Source organism: Hoplias malabaricus, chromosome 7 (assembly GCF_029633855.1).
Source record: "Hoplias malabaricus isolate fHopMal1 chromosome 7, fHopMal1.hap1, whole genome shotgun sequence".
Lineage (NCBI taxonomy): Eukaryota > Metazoa > Chordata > Actinopteri > Characiformes > Erythrinidae > Hoplias > Hoplias malabaricus.
In genome coordinates, this window is record NC_089806.1 from 45713684 (window position 1) to 45734056 (window position 20373).

General features: G+C 37.3%; 4 protein-coding genes and 1 long non-coding RNA gene across 12 annotated transcripts in view; 4 read left to right on the forward strand and 1 right to left on the reverse strand.

The window, feature by feature from the left end:
* Positions 1–20373, reverse strand: part of LOC136702112 (uncharacterized) — a 269541-nt gene that overhangs the window by 125640 nt on the left and 123528 nt on the right. The window lies entirely within an intron of this gene.
* LOC136702489 (trace amine-associated receptor 13c-like) lies at positions 293–1267 on the forward strand. Its single transcript, XM_066677575.1, has one exon. It carries the CDS (start codon positions 293–295, stop codon positions 1265–1267), a length of 975 nt encoding a protein of 324 aa, XP_066533672.1.
* Positions 7265–8245, forward strand: LOC136702818 (trace amine-associated receptor 13c-like). Its single transcript, XM_066677953.1, has one exon. The coding sequence runs from the start codon at positions 7265–7267 to the stop codon at positions 8243–8245; it is 981 nt and encodes a 326-aa protein (XP_066534050.1).
* On the forward strand, positions 11274–12260 carry LOC136701941 (trace amine-associated receptor 13c-like). Its single transcript, XM_066676742.1, has one exon. The coding sequence runs from the start codon at positions 11274–11276 to the stop codon at positions 12258–12260; it is 987 nt and encodes a 328-aa protein (XP_066532839.1).
* Positions 18659–19612, forward strand: LOC136701943 (trace amine-associated receptor 13c-like). The gene has a single exon (XM_066676743.1). The coding sequence runs from the start codon at positions 18659–18661 to the stop codon at positions 19610–19612; it is 954 nt and encodes a 317-aa protein (XP_066532840.1).

Genomic DNA, 20373 nt, shown 5'->3' on the forward strand with positions numbered 1-20373 from the left:
CTCAAAAACATTTATCAAGTTTGCCAGCAATTATGGAGCTTAATGAATCAGTAATGATTGTAGTGTACTGGGATTCTAGATTGCATCAGATCATTTGGGGTTTATGTTTTGTATTTTCAAAGTAGCACAACAACATACACTTGAATCTAATAAAAGTGGGCGTGTCTCTACACCAAATAAAAATTGAAGCTGCTGCTCAATTCATACAATGAGTCATGAATCTGGACACTGCCCTTGTGTCACTGGCACAATCACAATGTAATATTTGATGACTTATTACAAATCTAGAAAAATGAATTTTAATGGGTTTAATCAAACTGAGGAATGCCTCCCTTACATCTGTCCAGAGAGATCTGTATCTACTGCAGTGTATGTGTTGTTGTATGTATCTGCAGCTGCTGTAGTTCTGTTAACAGTATGTGGAAACCTGCTCATCATCATCTCTGTCTGTCACTTCAAGCAGCTCCACACTCCAACTAACATGCTCATCCTCTCTCTGGCTGTGTCCGACTTTCTGGTCGGAGCATTTGTTTTGCCACTTGCATTGATTTGGTTAATTGAATCGTGCTGGATATTTAAGAGAATTTACTGTATATGTTTTCATTCTGCTTCCTATTTTCTCACTAGCACATCTATATATAACATTGCTCTGATTGCAGTTGATCGATATGTTGCTCTTTCTAACCCGTTTTTCTACACTAAAGCAGTCTCTGTGAACACAACATGTCTTATAATTTTATGTGACTGGTTTATATTACTTTCATATAATTTAACACTTCTGTATTTTAATTTACCCATTGTAAAAATAATAATGTGTCCTGGAGACTGTTTTTTTGCTCTAGACAACATCTGGTCTCAGGTTGATCTCCTCTTTACTTTTATTTTCCCCTTTACTCTTATAACAATAATTTACACTTTCATTTTTATTATTGCCAAAAAACATGCGTCTGCTATCAGAGAACTCAATGCTCAAACCTCAAATAATTTTACAGACACAAGGTCAGAAAGAAAAGCTGCAAAGGTCCTTACTATTTTAGTATTTGTGTTTCTGGTATGTTTACTTCCCTATTTCATTTATACATTACTAGGTAATGTTGTAAGTTTAGAATTTAAGTCCAGTGAAACTGTGACAGTCCTCCTTTATCTTAATTCTGCCATTAATCCAGTTATATATGCTTTGTTTTATCCGTGGTTTAGAAAATGTGTTAAACTAATTTTTACTCTTCAGATATTTAGAAAAGATTCCACAATAATAAATATTATTTAATTATATACAAGTTGATTATAGTCATACAGCACTTCAACTAAATAACGGAGGTGTTATAACTCAGAAAGAGTGAAAAATGTCTGAAACTCTTCAAACTAATTTTTTTAGCACATGTAAGTAAATGTCATACATTATTGGAAATATTAGTGGACAATAGCTTTAACTTGATGCACAAAATATTTCTGAAAATATGGCATTTTTTGTCATTTGCATATAAAATTAAAATCTTTGTTGTGATTTGTTATTTACATTTATCCATTATTTCACTGTTTTCGAAGGAGGTTTATGAATGCTATCATCAGGATAACCTTGTCTGGATTGTCTCATTCTTTTTGGCACAAAGGAGTAAATATAAGTATTTCCTAAGTAGAAATGTTCAAATGTGCTTTTACATTTCCATAGTCTTTTAGAACATCTCAAATGAGCTCAGGCCTGGAGAACTGACGATGACCAGACAATATTTAGCAAAGCATAATGATTGTGGTGCAGTGCTGTCTGAGTACTGCCTCAGTAGATGGTGAAAGAAATGAACTCTTACAGATGGCAATGAATGCTCGCCCCAAATGTGGCCCAAATCTGGCACATACTGGGTATGATTTTATTGTGACCAACACTTGGCCTTGAATGAAGGTGTTCAATCAGGGTGAGTCTAGCTGCCTCAACTCAACCACAGTCCACATTATATCTGCCAAATATCCAGTGTGTTTTGGAAACAATCTGAGCCAAATCGATATTTCGCCCATGTCTGGCCCACATAACACATGCCAAACCTAAATTCAAGCCTGGAGTATGTCCATCACACACAATGAGTGCAAAAACCCAAGTCAAGCATGCCTCAGAACATTTGGCCCCAAACAACATTTGCCAGTGCCATAACTGTGCCATAAGAGCCAATTGTTCAACAGAATATACCTGAATGTGTCTGCTGTTCAGTTTGTGGTCATAAATTGAAAAATGTTCTTTTTGAACTGTTCCACAATTCCCTCATGACATTCGAAACACAATGTTCATCTTTTCTGCAAACACTGAGCAGTTGATGAATTATGCTTATACACCTTTGAAAAAGCAGCCAAGGTTTCTTATTTTGGGAACTTGGTGCATGTGCCATAAAGAAATGTTGTTAAACATGATAAAACATTAAAATTGTTTTTAAAATAATCTTGGAAATAAGATGTTTTCCGAATCCTGTTGGACAAATGATATCACTAAAAATAAGATTGTAGATCAAACAAATTTTACACAAGATTAGAATATACTTATTTATATACGTATATTATACCTATAATATTATACCTATATACTAACTCCTTAAGATGTTATAACTTATAGTCATACACAAGATAAGTTGAAAAATATCTCATGCCAATCCATTAGAACTTCACACAGGGCCCACCACACACTCTTCCTACCTGCAGCCACAAAAATCCTGTTGAATCCTACACCTCTACAGTAAGGTTGGTGTGGCCGTTTATGATCCAATCAACACCCAGCGACACTTAACAACTACGGTTGTTAAGGATACTCATTGAGCCCAGCACATGAATACCCAAATCCCCCACTGTATCACTAGCTCTTCACAGGGTTCATCAGGAAGGCACCTCCTCTAGTTGGTGTTTTGCTGAATTAAGCCCATGACACTTCCAGAAGGCTCAACAGTGAAGTCTGGCGTCCCAGACCCAACCCCCTGTGTTAATACACTAAAAATGTTTCCTTTGACCAGTGTTGCCATCCTTTACAGGTGTTTTGCATGAAACACTGTCTCAAATAAACACAGTATTGTTATAATATGTGTGATATTACGAACAATGAACACAAGTTTCCAGGAAATTGTCTTGATTAAGTCTGAGATAAGGCCAAAAGCCATAGTTTAAATTACACATTTTATTTACAATGGAATCCTAATTTTTCATATGACATAAATAATTGCAGAAATACAAACACAAATACATTCTCTAAAATACAAACAGCCTGCTGTGATTTGATCTCCAGATAATTTTGGTCAAATAATGCTTCAGTATTTCAGTAAATACATCTGAAATTCAAAATATTATATATTTGTTCACTGAATATTTTTTTATAATACTTAATTATTGCAATTACAATATATGGTAACTCAATGTAGTGTCCATCCACAAAACTGCATGAGCCAAAGTTACAATTACATTGTTTTAATTTAAAATGTGAGAGCACAGTTCCTATGGCACTAACTTGCTTGCTTTTGTACAAAATAAATATGTGCTTCCTAACATTTGCGCTGTACATACTCAAGTTTATCCTGTGTGCTCACAAAACACTCTGTGCTCCCATTTTGATATTCAGCATAAGTAAAATATTTGGTTCACAAGCAAAAACAACTGCAGGATGTTTGGGCTGTATGGTGGCTTGGTGATTAGCACATTTGCCTCCCAGCGCTGGGATCCTTGGTTCAAGTTTCCATGTTATACCTGAGTTAGTGTGAGTTTCCTTTGTGGTCTCGCAATTCCTCCAACAGTCCAAATACATGGAGGTTAGGTGAATTGGCTTCTCTTATAACTGTCATGTTGTGAGCGAATGAGTGTGTGTGTGTGTGGGAGTGAGTGTGTGTATGCCCAGATATGGATTGGCGCTCTATCCCTAGTGTCCGATGCAGTCCTCCAGGTGGATGGTTGTTCCTGGGTGAGAGTATGCTGTGCATGTTTGGCTGCCACTTCTCCTCAGTGTGTGTGGATTGAGTGTTGCATGGAATGCTGTTCTGAGCAGTGTTGATTGTAAAAGTGTCCTTGGGTGAGCAGAAGCGTCAAATCCAGAGGGTTAACACTCTGATCCAGTAAACACTTGAATCTTCACGCCCCTTTTGCTCACCCTTCGATAACTTCATCAAACATCATCAAAGTGCACACTTACAGGAACCCTTAGGGCTTGGGACAAGAACTAGGACAGGGGGTCACCCTCATGCACTTTGCACATGCTCAAATAATAACTAGCCTTAACTGCTGATTGAAACTGGGGTTTTGTAGGAGGAAAGGGATCATGTAACCCACTACTTAACTAGTTTCCACAGGAGAGCCAAGTGCAGGAGACAGAAGCAGAGAGAGTATACAGAGAAGAGGTGACTGCAATGTTCCTCTAGCAGTGGTAGTGGCGTAGCCACAATTTACGACCCTATCAAAGACACAACTAAAAATTCTGGTTATGACGCTAAGTCCTTTGAAATGCTTACTCTTAAAGTTACTGCATTAAAAAGGCAGCACTCTTTTATGCTCATCACAATCAATTGTCCTCCTGGCACTTATACAGTCTTTCTTTGAGTATTTGTTGACTTTCTCTCAAGCATAGCTATCGCTTCAGAAAAGGCATCCAGCATCACGGAAAGACATACATTAACACAGCTCCTAATCCACAGATCCACAACTGCCAAATGCCAGACGGTAAAAGTGTGTTTTAAGCTTGGATTTAAAGACAGTCATAGACGGCGCGTTTCTTACATCACTTGGAAGACCATTCCAAAGTCTTGGTGCAGCAACAGTAAATACACGACCCCCTTTATGTTTAAGACGAGACCTAGGAACAGTCAGATACGATTGAGCTGAAGACCTTAGAGCTCTTGAGGGTACATACAGGCAAAGCATGTCCACAATGTATGCTGGTGCAAGTCCATTTAAGGCTTTAAAAACCATAAATGCCATTTTATACTGGACTCTGTAACGTACTGGGAGCCAATGTACACTCTAAAAAGAGAAGAGTTGATCCAACTTAATTGAATTGCTTCAATTGGTAACAAGTAATTCAATTAAGTTTATCCAACTTAATTTTTTAAGTTCAACCTTCAAAAACTTAAAAAATTAAGTTGGATATACTTAATTGAATTACTTGTTACCAATTGAAGCAATTCAATTAAGTTGGTTCTTTTTAGAGTGTAGAGAAGCTAAGATTGGAGTGATGTGCTCTCTTTTTTTGGAACCAGTTAATAATCTGGCTGCACTATTTTGAACTAACTGTAAGCGCGCAAGAGATGCTTCACCAATTCCAAAGTACAGTGCATTACAGTAGTCCAGTCTGGATGTAAAAAAAACATGAATGACTTTTTCAAGATCTGAGGTATTAAGAAATGACTTTAATCTGGAGATTGTTCTTAACTGGAAAAAGCTGCCCTTCACTACTGCATTAACTTGCTTTCAAATTTGAAATCAGAGTTAAAAATGACCCCAAGGTTTTTAACCCGTGTTTTCAGGAAAGGTTTTAAGGGGCCTAGGATTTCCTTTAGACTATTGGTTAGTGAAGGGTGCCCAAATAGAATAACCTCTGTTTTACTGTCATTCAATTGAAGAAAGCTTTGACTCATCCAATTTTTAATATCCATGATGCACTCATTGAGTCTACCTAGAGCGTGATGATTCCCGGGATTCAAAGTTAAGTACAGTAGTAGATCATCTGCATAACAATGAAATGAGACACCATGCTTACGAATAATTTGACCAAGGGGAAGCATGTATAGTGAAAAAAGAACAGGGCCTAAAATTGATCCTTGAGGAACTCCGGATGTCACAGTAGAAGAGGCTGAGAAGTATTTGTCAATGATAACTGAAAAAGTCCTTTGCTTAATGTATGAAATAAACCAATTAAGAGCCAAGCTCTTGATTCCAACACAGTATTCCAGGCGCTCGATGAGTAAATCATGGTCGACAGTATCAAATGCAGCGCTCAAGTCCAGCAAAACCAGGACAGAACAATCCCCAGAATTGTTAGTGATTGTTAGTAATTGTTAGTGATTTCAATATTCACTTTGAGAAGAATAATATTCCACTTAAAATTGTGTTTGAATCCAAGTTGGATGCGCTAGAGTTCACTCAATGTTACTGGGCCCACTCATTGAAGCAAACACACATTGGATCTAGTGTTAACACCAGGCATAGAGAATCTATTCAATCAAACGCTCCATGAGACCATCTCTGATCACCATCTAATCATGAAATTGTCCCAAACCATGATATCTGTTCATAGCCACGCTATATTAGAAAGCACACTATAAAGACCTCAACTGTTAGTGATTTTATCAATAACCTTCCAGACCTTACCACTATTTCTTCTCCAGCTCACCCTAATCTCCTCGAGCTCATTACAAACAACCTACAAACTGCACTGTGTACAAACCTAGATAGTGTTGCACCAATCAAGACCAAACAATTTAGAGAGAAAAGGCTAGCTCCATGGAACAGTGAGAGCACTCATGCTTTAAAAATTCATAACCATGAACGTAAATGGAGAAACACAAAACTAGAATGTTTCCTAATTGCGTGGCAGCACAGACTCACCGACTACAATCATGCCTCATCTAAAGCCAAATCACAGTACATTTCTTCTGTTACAGAAAAAGACAAAAACAACCCTAGATTCCTTCTTTAGCAATGTGTCTAATTGGCAACAAAATGTTGACTTTATGAGATTTTTTTAATGATAAAATTGATTACATTTGACTTAAAAGTCTGGACCAAATCAAAGCACAGAAACAGCTCTAATAAGAGTAAATAATGACTTCTCCTTTCACTTGATGAGGGCTATATCTCTATTCTGGTCCTGCTTGAGCTTTAAGACCATGGTCTTAAACACGTGTTGCGCTTTTTCAAATAGGTTAAGTTTCACTTAACCTGGAAACCCGCATGAGCTTCATATCTAAGGAGGAGAGGGTGGGGGGCACTCTCAGTAGTTTCACAGATAAAAAAAAAAGATAACTGCTATGTCACCATGCCTCCCTAATTTATATGTACACCTGCTTTTACAAGTTAAATTTAGAAGCTCTGTTGATAATCTTGATCACATTTTGGTTGGACTAATTTTCTGTTTTAACTCCCAATCACAGACCTGTTCTAGCATGTTCTCTCTCTTCATCCAACTACCCAGGAGATCATGCATTACCATATTCAAAGTAGGGGTGGGAACATTTTTAAACTATAAAATTAGAAGTCCTCACTTCAGTGCCAATATCTCAATAATTTTTAATACAAATCAAAAACTGTATCCATGAATATTACTGGGAATAATCAAAGTGAATTATGCCTTGGATTTTCCTGTCCAGAGAGATCTGTATCTACTGCAGTGTATGTGTTGTTGTATGTATCTGGAGCAGCTGTAGTTCTGTTAACAGTGTGTGGAAACCTGCTCATCATCATCTCTGTCTGTCACTTCAAGCAGCTCCACACTCCGACTAACATGCTCATCCTCTCTCTGGCTGTGTCTGACTTTCTGGTCGGAGTCCTTTTGATGCCAACAGCTTTAATATGGATAATTGAATCGTGTTGGATTTTTAATATAATTTACTGTATATTTTTCATTCTGGCCTCCTTTTCACTCACAGCCACTTCAATATTCATTGTTGCTCTGATTGCAGTCGATCGGTATTTTGCTCTCTCTAACCCATTCCTCTACACTAAAGCAGTCTCTGTGAACACAATGTATTCTGTTGTTGTGGTTTTATGTATTTTATTGCTGTTATACCACTTAGCACTTCAATATTTTAATGGACATTACACAAATATTGTCATGTGTCCAGGATACTGCTTTTCACATTTAGATGAGGGCTGGTTTTTGTTTGACCTCCTGGTGAAATTTGCTTTTCCGCTGGCTGTTATAATCACACTGTATGGCAGAGTTTTTGTTATTGCAAGAAAACACGCCACTGCTATTAGAGACCTTAACATACAGACAAGGACAAAGAATAATACAGACTCTATGAGGTCAGAGAGGAAAGCAGCAAAAATCCTGGGAATCTTGGTGTCCATTTTTGTGGCATGTTATCTTCCATATCATATTTACACTATGTTAGGTATAATAATACAAATTGAAATAGGATTGTTTTTAAGATTGCTCTTAATTATTTATCTTAATTCTACTATTAATCCAGTTATTTATGCTTTGTTTTACCCATGGTTCAGGAGATGTGTTAAACTAATTTTAACTCTAAGAATATTTAACAGAGACTCTTCACTAATGAATATTCTTTAAATAATTCATAGCTATTACTGTTGCTGGATGCAATGTTTGTGAAACATGGATTTCATTAACACACACCATATTGTTTCATATATCATATTCTAAAACACAGCTCACTTTGACTAAAAAAAGTCTTTTTATCTCTGTGAAAATGTACAATGAGCACACATACTGTATCCTGCATGGGTACTGACCATCGATTCATTAAATGTGTCACTCTGAACTTTTTCCTCACAAGGAATGTACAATTGTGTTCATTAAACTTTCCAACTTGTGTTTATAAGTATTTTCTTCGGTTTTGTTTATTTACGTAAGCACCATCTCTCAGTATTGTTCAAATGAAGCTCATATGTCCATATGTTTAAAAATGTTCAAAACGACAAACGTTTTCATGAGGCGTCCTAACTTTTTCACATGACTGTATATACAATGTTGCTCTGATTAGGTTTGGCTGATAATGTAAATTTAGACAAATAGTTACCGTTGTAAAGGGTAATATTCTGTTCCAAACTCATTTATTTAATACCCCACATGAGCAGCTCAGAGCCTTTCATCTATTTCAGTCAAGTGAGCATGTTACTGTAGCTTATGTGAATGATCTACAAACCAGACGCCATAAATGGTACTTTCCACAGGCAATACCCATCTACATTAATCAGCAAAGACTTTCACACCGGCCAAAATAAGGTCTGGTTGTGTTTTTGATGTGTGCTAAGCACAGTATTCTATCAACTTCAAACAGTACAGAAAATAGTACCCTCTGAATGTACATTCTAGCCCAATAAACTTCCTGTGTTTTCCACAACATGAGAACTTGTTTCTGTACTCCTGTGCCCAAAAGGCATGAGAACTCAAAGGTTTTCTGTTTCAATCCTGTGTCTGTTATGAACACAAGGATCCTTTTATCTATTTTAATGTTTTATAAAAAATATTTTTCTGTATCCCATGCCACTCGTGCCTTAAAACTGGCTGCTCGTAACCATGAACGTAATTGGAGAAACACTAAACTAGAATGTTTCTGAATTGCGTGGCAGCACAGCCTCACCGACTACAAACATGCCTCATCTAAAGCCAAATCACAGTACATCTCGTCCCTTATAAAAAAACAACAACCCTAGATTCCTTTTTAGCACGGTGTCAAATCTAACTGGCAACAAAAAGGAAATCAACTCCATTGTCCCCTCTGTTTTCTGTATTAATGACTTTATTAGGTTTCTTAATGATAAAATTCACTGCATTCGACTTAATAGTCTGGATTTAGACCAAATCAAAGCACGGAAACAGCTGTAACAAGAGTAAATAATGACTTACTCCATTTACTTAATAAGGGCTATATCACTATTCTGGTGCTGCTTGACCTTAGTGCAGTGTTTGATACCATAGATCATGTGATGCTATTGATAGGCAGGAAAATCTGGTAGGAATAAAAGGATCTGCCTTCTCTTGGTTCAGATCCTATTTGTCTGAATGTTATCAAATTGTTTATATAAATAATAAATCCTCACATCATACTTTAGTTAAATATAGTGTTCCACAAGGGTCAGTGCTTGGGCCTCTTTTATACTGCCACTGTGGTAGACTAATCTGTAAGCGTGGTATTAAATTCCACTGCTACGCTGATGACACACAACTGTATCATTCATTCATTCATTCATTGTCTGTAATCCAGTTTAGGGCGGCGGTGGGTCCGGAGACCACCCAGAATCACTGGATGCAAGGCAGGAACACATGCTGAAAGGGGCACTACTCCTTCACAGGGCGACACACACTCACACATTCACTCACACACTCACCCCTACGGACACTTTTGAGTCTCCAATCCACCTACCAACGTGTGTTTTTGGAGCGTGGGAGGAAACCGAAGCACCCGGAGCACTTCGCTCACTCATAGGAGGCTTGGACCCGGATCTCTTTAAAGCTGTTTTGTGACAACTTTCTACTATAAAAAGAGCTATTAAAAAAAGTTTGATTGAAGTGATTGGTAGGACTGCTGAAATGTTCTAAATGTTTGTGTAGAGATTATTTGTACATTGTGTGTTGATTTAAAACTGTTAGCGAATATATGTTTTTCTTCTCTGTAGGTCATCAACCTGAGATTAACCCTGAAAATTTACGAGAAAATTAAACCCAAGAATAAACCTGGTATATTATCAATAAAAAGCTGAAAGAAGACAAATCCTGTGTGTTTATGATAAACTATTTGACTGTTTTATAAACAAATAAGCATCAGTTTTGCCTTGTTTGGCCATTCCCTACACACTTTAAATAACTTTAGATATCATGCCTGTCCGGGTAAGTGATTTATTGTACTGCTGTCGCATACTTGCGTTTAATTTGCCCTGGGCTTCTGGGCAATCGTTATTGTTGAACCAGGTAAACTGACCTGTTTATAGTGTAACTAAAACTCTGAATATAAAAACTGTGCATAACAAGCACAAAGTCAATTAGTAAGAAATATTCAGCTCAGTCAAGTGGAAACATTTAAAGGTAGTAAATAAAGGTTACAAAACAGTGGCAGTTCATTCGTGTTTGTGCCTGTCAGCAGTTTAAATGAAACGATGTACACGTTTCTGTTTAAATATGTTTATAATGGCGTCTTCTTTTTAGCTGAATGTCCAAATGTCTTAAACAAATGTTGCTCTTTTTCATATAGGTTAGGTTTCACTCAACCAGGCAACCCGCATGAGCTTCATATCTAAGGAGGAGGGGGTGGGGGGAACTCTCAGTAGTTTCACAGATAAAAAAAGATAACTACTATGTCACCTTGCCTCCCTAATTTATATGTACACCTGCTTTTACAAGTTAAATTTAGAAGCTCTGTTGATAATCTTGATCACATTTTGGTTGGACTAAATTTCTGTTTTAACTCCCAATCACAGACCTGTTCTAGCATGTTCTCTCTCTTCATCCAACTACCCATGAGATCATGCATTACCATGTTCAAACTAGGGGTGGGAACATTTTTAAACTATATAATTAGAAGGCCTCACTTCAGTGCCAATATCTCAATTATTTTTAATACAAATCAAAAACTGTATCCATGAATATTACTGGGATTAATCAAAGTGACATATGCCTTGGATTTTCCTGTCCAGAGATCTCTGTATCTACTGCAGTGTATGTGTTGTTGTATGTATCTGCAGCTGCTGTAGTTCTGTTAACAGTGTGTGGAAACCTGCTCATCATCATCTCTGTCTGTCACTTCAAGCAGCTCCACACTCCGACTAACATGCTCATCCTCTCTCTGGCTGTGTCTGACTTTCTGGTCGGAGTCCTTCTGATGCCAACAGCTTTAATATGGATAATTGAATCGTGTTGGATTTTTAATATAATTTACTGTATATTTTTCATTCTGGCCTCCTTTTCACTCACAACCACTTCAATATTCATTGTTGCTCTGATTGCAGTCGATCGGTATTTTGCTCTCTCTAACCCATTCCTCTACACTAAAGCAGTCTCTGTGAACAAAAATTGTGCAGTTGTTGTGTTTCTATGTATTTTATTTCTGTGTTGCCACATAGCACTTCAATACTTTAATGGATACTATATAGTCACAAATATTGTCATGTGTCCAGGATACTGCTTTTCACATTTAGATGAGGGCTGGTTTTTGTTTGACCTCCTGGTGAAATTTGCTTTTCCACTGGCTGTTATAATCACACTGTATGGCAGAGTGTTTGTTATTGCAAGAAAACATGCCACTGCTATTAGAGACTTTAACATACAGAGAAGGACAAAGAATAATACAGACTCTATGAGATCAGAGAGGAAAGCAGCGAAAGTCCTGGGAATCTTGGTGTCCATTTTTGTAGCATGTTTACTTCCATATTATATTTACACTATATTAGGTATAATAATACAAATTGAAATAGGATTGTTTTTAAGAATCCTGTTATTACTTTATCTTAATTCTACTATTAATCCAGTTATTTATGCTTTGTTTTACCCATGGTTCAGGAAATGTGTTAAACTAATTTTAACTCTAAGAATATTTAACAGAGACTCTTCACTAATGAATATTCTTTAAATAATTCATAGCTATTACTGTTGCTGGATGCAATGTTTGTTAAACTTTGATTTCATTAACACAGTTCACACCATATTGTTTCATATATCATATTCTAAAACACAGCTCACTTTGACTAAAAAAAAGTCTTTTTATCTCTGTGAAAATGTACAATGAGCACACATACTGTATCCTGCATGGGTACTGACCATCGATTCATTAAATGTGTCACTCTGAACTTTTTCCTCACAAGGAATGTACAATTGTGTTCATTAAATTTTCCAACCTGTGTTTATAAGTATTTTCTTCGGTTTTGTTTATTTACGTAAGCACCATCTCTCAGTATTGTTCAAATGAAGCTCATATGTCCATATGTTTAAAAATGTTCAAAACGACAAAAGTTTTCATGTGGCGTCCTAACTTTTTCACATGACTGTATATACAATGTTGCTCTGATTAGGTTTGGCTGATAATGTAAATTTAGACAAATAGTTACCGTTGTAAAGGGTAATATTCTGTTCCAAACTCATTTATTTAATACCCCACATGAGCAGCTCAGAGCCTTTCATCTATTTCAGTCAAGTGAGCATGTTACTGTAGCTTATGTGAATGATCTACAAACCAGACGCCATAAACGGCACTTTCCACAGGCAATACCCATCTACATTAATCAGCAAAGACTTTCACACCGGCCAAAATAAGGTCTGGTTGTGTTTTTGATGTGTTCTAAGCACAGTATTCTATCAACTTCAAACAGTACAGAAATTAGTACCCTCTGAATGTACAATCTAGCCCAATAAACTTCCTGTGTTTTCCACAACATAAGAACTTGTTTCTGTACTCCTGTGCCCAAAAGGCATGAGAACTCAAAGGTTTTCTGTTTCAATCCTGTGTTTGTTATGAACACAAGGATACTTTTATCTATTTTAATGTTTTATAAAAAATATTTTTCTGTATCCCATGCCACTCGTGCCTTAAAACTGGCTGCTCGTAACCATGAACGTAATTGGAGAAACACTAAACTAGAATGTTTCTGAATTGCGTGGCAGCACAGCCTCACCGACTACAAACATGCCTCATCTAAAGCCAAATCACAGTACATCTCGTCCCTTATAAAAAAAACAACAACCCTAGATTCCTTTTTTAGCACGGTGTCAAATCTAACTGGCAACAAAAAGGAAATCAACTCCATTGTCCCCTCTGTTTTCTGTATTAATGACTTTATTAGGTTTCTTAATGATAAAATTCACTGCATTCGACTTAATAGTCTGGATTTAGACCAAATCAAAGCACGGAAAACAACTGTAACAAGAGTAAATTATCACTTACTCCTTTTACTTAATAAGGGCTATATCACTATTCCGGTGCTGCTTGACCTTAGTGCAGCGTTTGATACCATAGATCATGTGATGCTATTGATAGGCAGGAACATCGGGTAGGAATAAAAGGATCTGCCTTCTCTTGGTTCAGATCCTATTTCTCTGAATGTTATCAAATTGTTTATATAAATAATAAATCCTGACATCATACTTTAGTTAAAAATAGTGCTCCACAAGGGTCAGTGCTTGGGTCTCTTTTATACTGCCACTGCGGTAGACTCTGTAAGCATGGTATTAAATTTCCTTGTTACGCTGATGACACACAACTGTATCATTCATTGTCTGTAATCCTTATCCAGTATTAGGGCGGCGGTGGGTCCGAAGACTACCCAGAATCACTGGATGCAAGGCAGGAACACACTCTGAAAGGGGCACTACTCCTTCACAGGGCGACACACACTCACACATTCACTCACACACTCACCCCTACGGACACTTTTGAGTCTCCAGTCCACCTACCAACATGTGTTTTTGGAGCGTGGGAGGAAACCGAAGCACCCGGAGCACTTCGCTCATTCATAGGAGGCTTGGACCCGGATCTCTTTAAAGCTGCTTTGTGACAACTTTCTACTGTAAAAAGAGCTATTAAAAAAGTTTGATTGAAGTGATTGGTAGGACTGCTGAAATGTTCTAAATGTTTGTGTAGAGATTATTTGTACATTGTGTGTTGATTTAAAACTGTTAGCGAATATAAGTTTTTCTTCTCTGTAGGTCATCAACCTGAGATTAACCCTGAAAATTTACGAGAAAATTAAACCCAAGAATAAACCTGGTAAATTATCAATAAAAAGCTGAAAGAAGACAAATCCTGTGTGTTTTTTATGATAAACTATTTGACTGTTTTATAAACAAATAAGCATCAGTTTTGCCTTGTTTGGCCATTCCCTACACACTTTAAATAACTTTAGATATCATGCCTGTCCGGGTAAGTGATTTATTGTACTGCTGTCGCATACTTGCGTTTTATTTGCCCTGAGCTTCTGGGCAATCGTTATTGTTGAACCAGGTAAACTGACCTGTTTATAGTGTAACTAAAACTCTGAATATAAAAACTGTGCATAACAAGCACAAAATCAATTAGTAAGAAATATTCAGCTCAGTCAAGTGGAAACATTTAAAGGTAGTAAATAAAGGTTACAAAACAGTGGCAGTTCATTCGTGTTTGTGCCTGTCAGCAGTTTAAATGAAACGATGTACACGTTTCTGTTTAAATATGTTTATAATGGCGTCTTCTTTTTAGCTGAATGTCCAAATGTCTTAAACAAATGTTGCTCTTTTTCATATAGGTTAAGTTTCACTCAACCAGGCAACCCGCATGAGCTTCATATCTAAGGAGGAGGGGGTGGGGGGAACTCTCAGTAGTTTCACAGATAAAAAAAGATAACTACTATGTCACCTTGCCTCCCTAATTTATATGTACACCTGCTTTTACAAGTTAAATTTAGAAGCTCTGTTGATAATCTTGATCACATTTTGGTTGGACAAATTTTCTGTTTTAACTCCCAATCACAGACCTGTTCTAGCATGTTCTCTCTCTTCATCCAACTACCCATGAGATCATGCATTACCATGTTCAAACTAGAGGTGGGAACATTTTTAAACTATATAATTAGAAGGCCTCACTTCAGTGCCAATATCTCAATTATTTTTAATACAAATCAAAAACTGTATCCATGAATATTACTGGGATTAATCAAAGTGACATATGCCTTGGATTTTCCTGTCCAGAGAGACCTGTATCTACTGCAGTGTATGTGTTGTTGTATGTATCTGCAGCTGCTGTAGTTCTGTTAACAGTGTGTGGAAACCTGCTCATCATCATCTCTGTCTGTCACTTCAAGCAGCTCCACACTCCGACTAACATGCTCATCCTCTCTCTGGCTGTGTCTGACTTTCTGGTCGGAGTCCTTTTGATGCCAACAGCTTTAATATGGATAATTGAATCGTGTTGGATTATTTTTCATTCTGGCCTCCTTTTCACTCACAGCCACTTCAATATTCATTGTTGCTCTGATTGCAGTCGATCGGTATTTTGCTCTCTCCAACCCATTCCTCTACACTAAAGCAGTCTCTGTGAACACAATGTATTCTGTTGTTGTGGTTTTATGTATTTTATTGCTGTTATACCACTTAGCACTTCAATATTTTAATGGACATTACACAAATATTGTCATGTGTCCAGGATAGTCCTTTTCAAATTTAGATGAGGGCTGGTTTTTGTTTGACCTCCTGGTGAAATTTGCTTTTCTGCTGGCTGTTATAATCACACTTTATGGCAGAGTGTTTGTTATTGCAAGAAAACATGCCACTGCAATTAGAGACCTTAACATACAGGTAGGCTCTCATACGTGTTCTCAAGGTGAACGCCAAATCCAATATAACTTTACCCACTACACACGTCCTTTATTTACCAGTTATAAGTAATTTCTGAATAACCTCAGTTAATGCAATACACATATTAATTTCCTTTCAACGCACATTATTTAATGTCATAAAAGGGGCTGGTTCACCAGTTAGCCCAGTCTATGAAACTTTAATAATTAGTCCCATGTTGTGAAACCTATTGTTATCCAAATAAATGTTCTGTGTTTGTGCAATGAATTTGCTTATTAAAGTAAAGTGTAAAGCTGGGTCCAAGAAGAAGTAGTTGGAAGTCCGCCAAACACTACATTAAAGCAGATCCTGATGCAACATCAGTGCCTACTGGGAAATATCCTTATTTTCTTCCAGGTTAGGCCAATTCTTCCTCCAAAAGTTCAAGAATTCCTGTATAAACAGATCAGTTTCCTACAACACATATAATTCAATATGAGTATGAGAAAGGTGAACATAAATGGTTCTGAGTCACCTGTGAAAAGGGTTCTACACAGCCAAACTGGTGTAGAAGAAGGAGGATGTGAATACCACAGACCAGATTATCCAACACCTCACCTCCAGGTAAAAACTACTGAAACAACGCATCAGCATTAGCATTCTTTTTCAACCTGGCTGAGACTTGATCACAAAATCAAATTCAGCAAGTTACATCTCAGGGAAAAGCAAGGGACGTGGTATATGTTTTTTGATCAAAAATGCATGGTGAGAACATCAATTTTATTCAGTCTTTCAGATCCCCAGACAAATAATTCCTTATTCATCTTGTGCAGACAAATGTGGTAACAGAGAGAGATTTCAGAGGGCTGACACAAACTCTGACACAAAACTGTACAAGGCATATAAAAAGGAGGAAATGCTATGCTCTCCATAAGACCATATAAGCAGCCAAATGTGAGTACAGATACAAAGTGGGACCACAGTTTCTTACCTCCAATGTGAGGAGTATGTGGCAGGGGATAAACACAATCACTGATAGTGGACTTCAGGACACAGGAGAGAGTCCTTCACATAGCATTTCTCCCTTTGATGGATGAGAAGGCTTGGCATGAACCACTGAATCCTCAGTGCACTCTATAGTACTGTTTTTTGGTTCCAGTTGGAAACGGTTTATGTCGGTGGAAACACACCAAATCGTTCCAAAGTTCACAAACTGGAACCGTTCCATTTCCTTGTTGGTGGTAAAGCGCTATGTGATATATGGCTGAACAAACAATAGACAGTGTAGTAGTGCCACCTTGTGAAATATGGCTGAACAAACAGCAAAATTTGAAATTATGTTCCTACTCGCACATGAATGTTTCAACAATAGGAGTCAGTCAGTCATTCACTCAGTCAGTCAGTCAGGGGGCTTTCACATGACAATCTTTCTGCTTGTCACTTGCTGTGAGGCTGAGGGGTGCTTTTACTTGACAAGCATTCTGCAAGTCGCCACTTTGCGATCCGTTTGGCTATGAGTGGTGTTAGCGTCATCAGAGCACTTTTATATGTAGTGGTCTCATAATTGTAAAATTGTATTCAGAGTGCGAACCTGGTAAGTCGCCATGCTGTGTTTCTCATCACAATGTAATGATATACATTTAAAGTGGTGTTATATAGCTCTGGGTACTGGAAAACAGTGAGAATGAGCTTCTCATCCATATCCAAAGTATCTGTCAACCCACAGATTTACATCATACACTTCAGTCCATCTCATTGACTGTGCAGCGGAAAGTATGTCAAAGTTCGATTTGGTTCAACTGTGAGCGTAGCGGCAAGATGGCATAGCAACACGACAATGTGGCAAAAGATCACTTGCACACAGCTTACCGCTCACACTAGCGCAGCGACACACTCTCCATAAAAAAATTATGGCACTGCCAGTGGAAAGCGGTCTTGCGGCATATCATGTAAAAGCGGCCTCTGTCAGATAGTCAGTAAGCAAAAATGCTTCTTAGTATATCTCCAAACCAAATGATAACTGCAATATCACGCTGACTCCCTACATTAGATCAGAATTATTATATCAGAATATTTATATGTCTCAAGTCAAATTTAGCAGTATTATTGATCATTTTAGATCTATTTAATCTTGGGTATCACATCAGGTTAACACACAAAAGGTCCTGGTTCCCACCCCCAGTGGAACCATGAATTTTTGGGGGCAGCCTTGGCTTAATGGTTGGAGAAATGAGCTTGGTACTGGAAGGTAACCAGTTTGATCCCTACAACTGAAAGGAACATCTACAGCTGAAGTGGGGGCTGAGAATGACTGCCTGCTGCTCCAGTTCTGGGCCCACTGACCTAATCACTAGTATGTTAGTGTGGTCACTGCCAGTAATGGATTGTATTCAGAGGTTAAATCTCATTGTATGGTTGTGCAATGATCATAAAGCATGCCAAGTGTCAACTAATCTATTGTTAAGTTGTGGGAGGACTACACTGCTTCTGTTCCCACACACAGACCTGTTCTAACTTTTTTTTTTCTTTACCCATGAGATCATGTATTAAGATGTTATGCAAATCAGGGTTGGGAGCGGTTTTGAAGGTATAAAAATAGCAGACATCACTTCATCCTTTGCTCCTTTGACAATGAACTTCTCAACCATTATATTTCCATTTCTCTTACTCTTTCATAACAATATCTATATTCTCAGTTAATTTTACCACAACTCAAATGCTGTATCCATGAATCTTACTTGGATTAACCAAACTGGCAAATGCCTTGGAATTTCCTGTCCAGAGAGATCTGTATCAACTGCAGTGTATGTGTTGTTGTATGTATCTGGAGCTGCTGTAGTTCTGTTAACAGTGTGTGGAAACCTGCTCATCATCATCTCTGTCTGTCACTTCAAGCAGCTCCACACTCCGACTAACATGCTCATCCTCTCTCTGGCTCTATCTGACTTTCTGATTGGAGTCCTTCTGATGCCAACAGCTTTAACTTGGATAATTGAATCATGTTGGATTTTTAACGGCGCTCACTGTGTATTTTCTGTTCTAACCTCCCTTTCACTCACAACTTCTTCAATATTCATTGTTGCTCTGATTGCAGTCGATCGGTATTTTGCTCTCTCTAATCCATTCCTCTACACTAAAGCAGTCTCTGTGAATAGAATGTGTTCTGTTGTTGTGTCTATGTGGATTTTATTGCTGTTTTACCACATAGCACTTCAATACTTTAATGGATACTACACAAATATTGTCATCTGCCCAGGAAACTGCTTTTCATCTTTAGATGAGGGCTGGTTTTTGTTTGACCTCCTGATTAAATTTACTCTTCCATTGGTTGTTATAAGCACACTGTATGGCAGAGTGTTTGCTATTGCAAGAAAACATGCCACTGCTATCAGAGACCTTAACGTTCAGACCGTGACTATAAAATCAGAGAGGAAAGCTGCAAAAGTGCTTGGAATCCTGGTGTCTATATTTGTGGCCTGCCTGCTTCCATATTTTATTTGCACTATATTAGTTACTGTAATCCAAATTGATTTAAGATTTTCTTTGATATTAGTTTATCTAAATTCAACCATTAATCCAGTCATCTATGCTTTGTTTTACCCATGGTTCAGAAAGTGTGTTAAACTAACCTTAACTCTTAGGATTTGTAACACTGATTCTTCACTGATGAATATACTTTAATGAATTACACAGTTTCAAAACTCATACTTTACAATAACACAGCTCACACTGATTTAAAAAAATATATATATTATTATATTTTAATCTATGCTGAAGTCTTCAATGAGCAGGCATACTGTACCCTATAAGCCTACTGACCACCTCATCCATTAAATGTGTCTGACTGTGAGTTTCAGTCAGTTTATTTACTTCAGGAAATGGGTCTGTGCCTTAGGAAACTGTCCTGAAATCATGATAGAAAGCATAATGTAAACTGTTTTCAAAATTGCCTTAGGAAGTATTATCACATTAATATTAAAAATATTAGAAAATCCTGCTTACACCTAGAGATAAATAATATCATGTTGTCATTCATTAAGTAATAAGACTTGCACTAAAAGAAAGGTGACCAGATATATTTCACCGTGACCAGATATATTTACTCTCTTCAGAGTTGACTTTGACTATGACAAAGAATATGTCAGACTCTTTAAATCAGTGAGAAAAGCAACAGAAATACTCTGCATCTATATTTGTTGCCTGTTAACTTATGAATTTATACAATTTATTAGAAAAACAAGAAATTTAAGATTATTTCTAAGAATCTTCTTGATTCATCTTAGTACCACCAATAATCCAGTTCATAAAGAGGCATCTGTTTCAATAAAAAGATTCTTCCACACTATTCATTTAGTACAAAGCCAACAACATAAACCATCTAGAAGTCATTCAAACTCAAACAAATCCAGATGCCTCTGTCACGAGCAGAGAGAGAGAGAGAG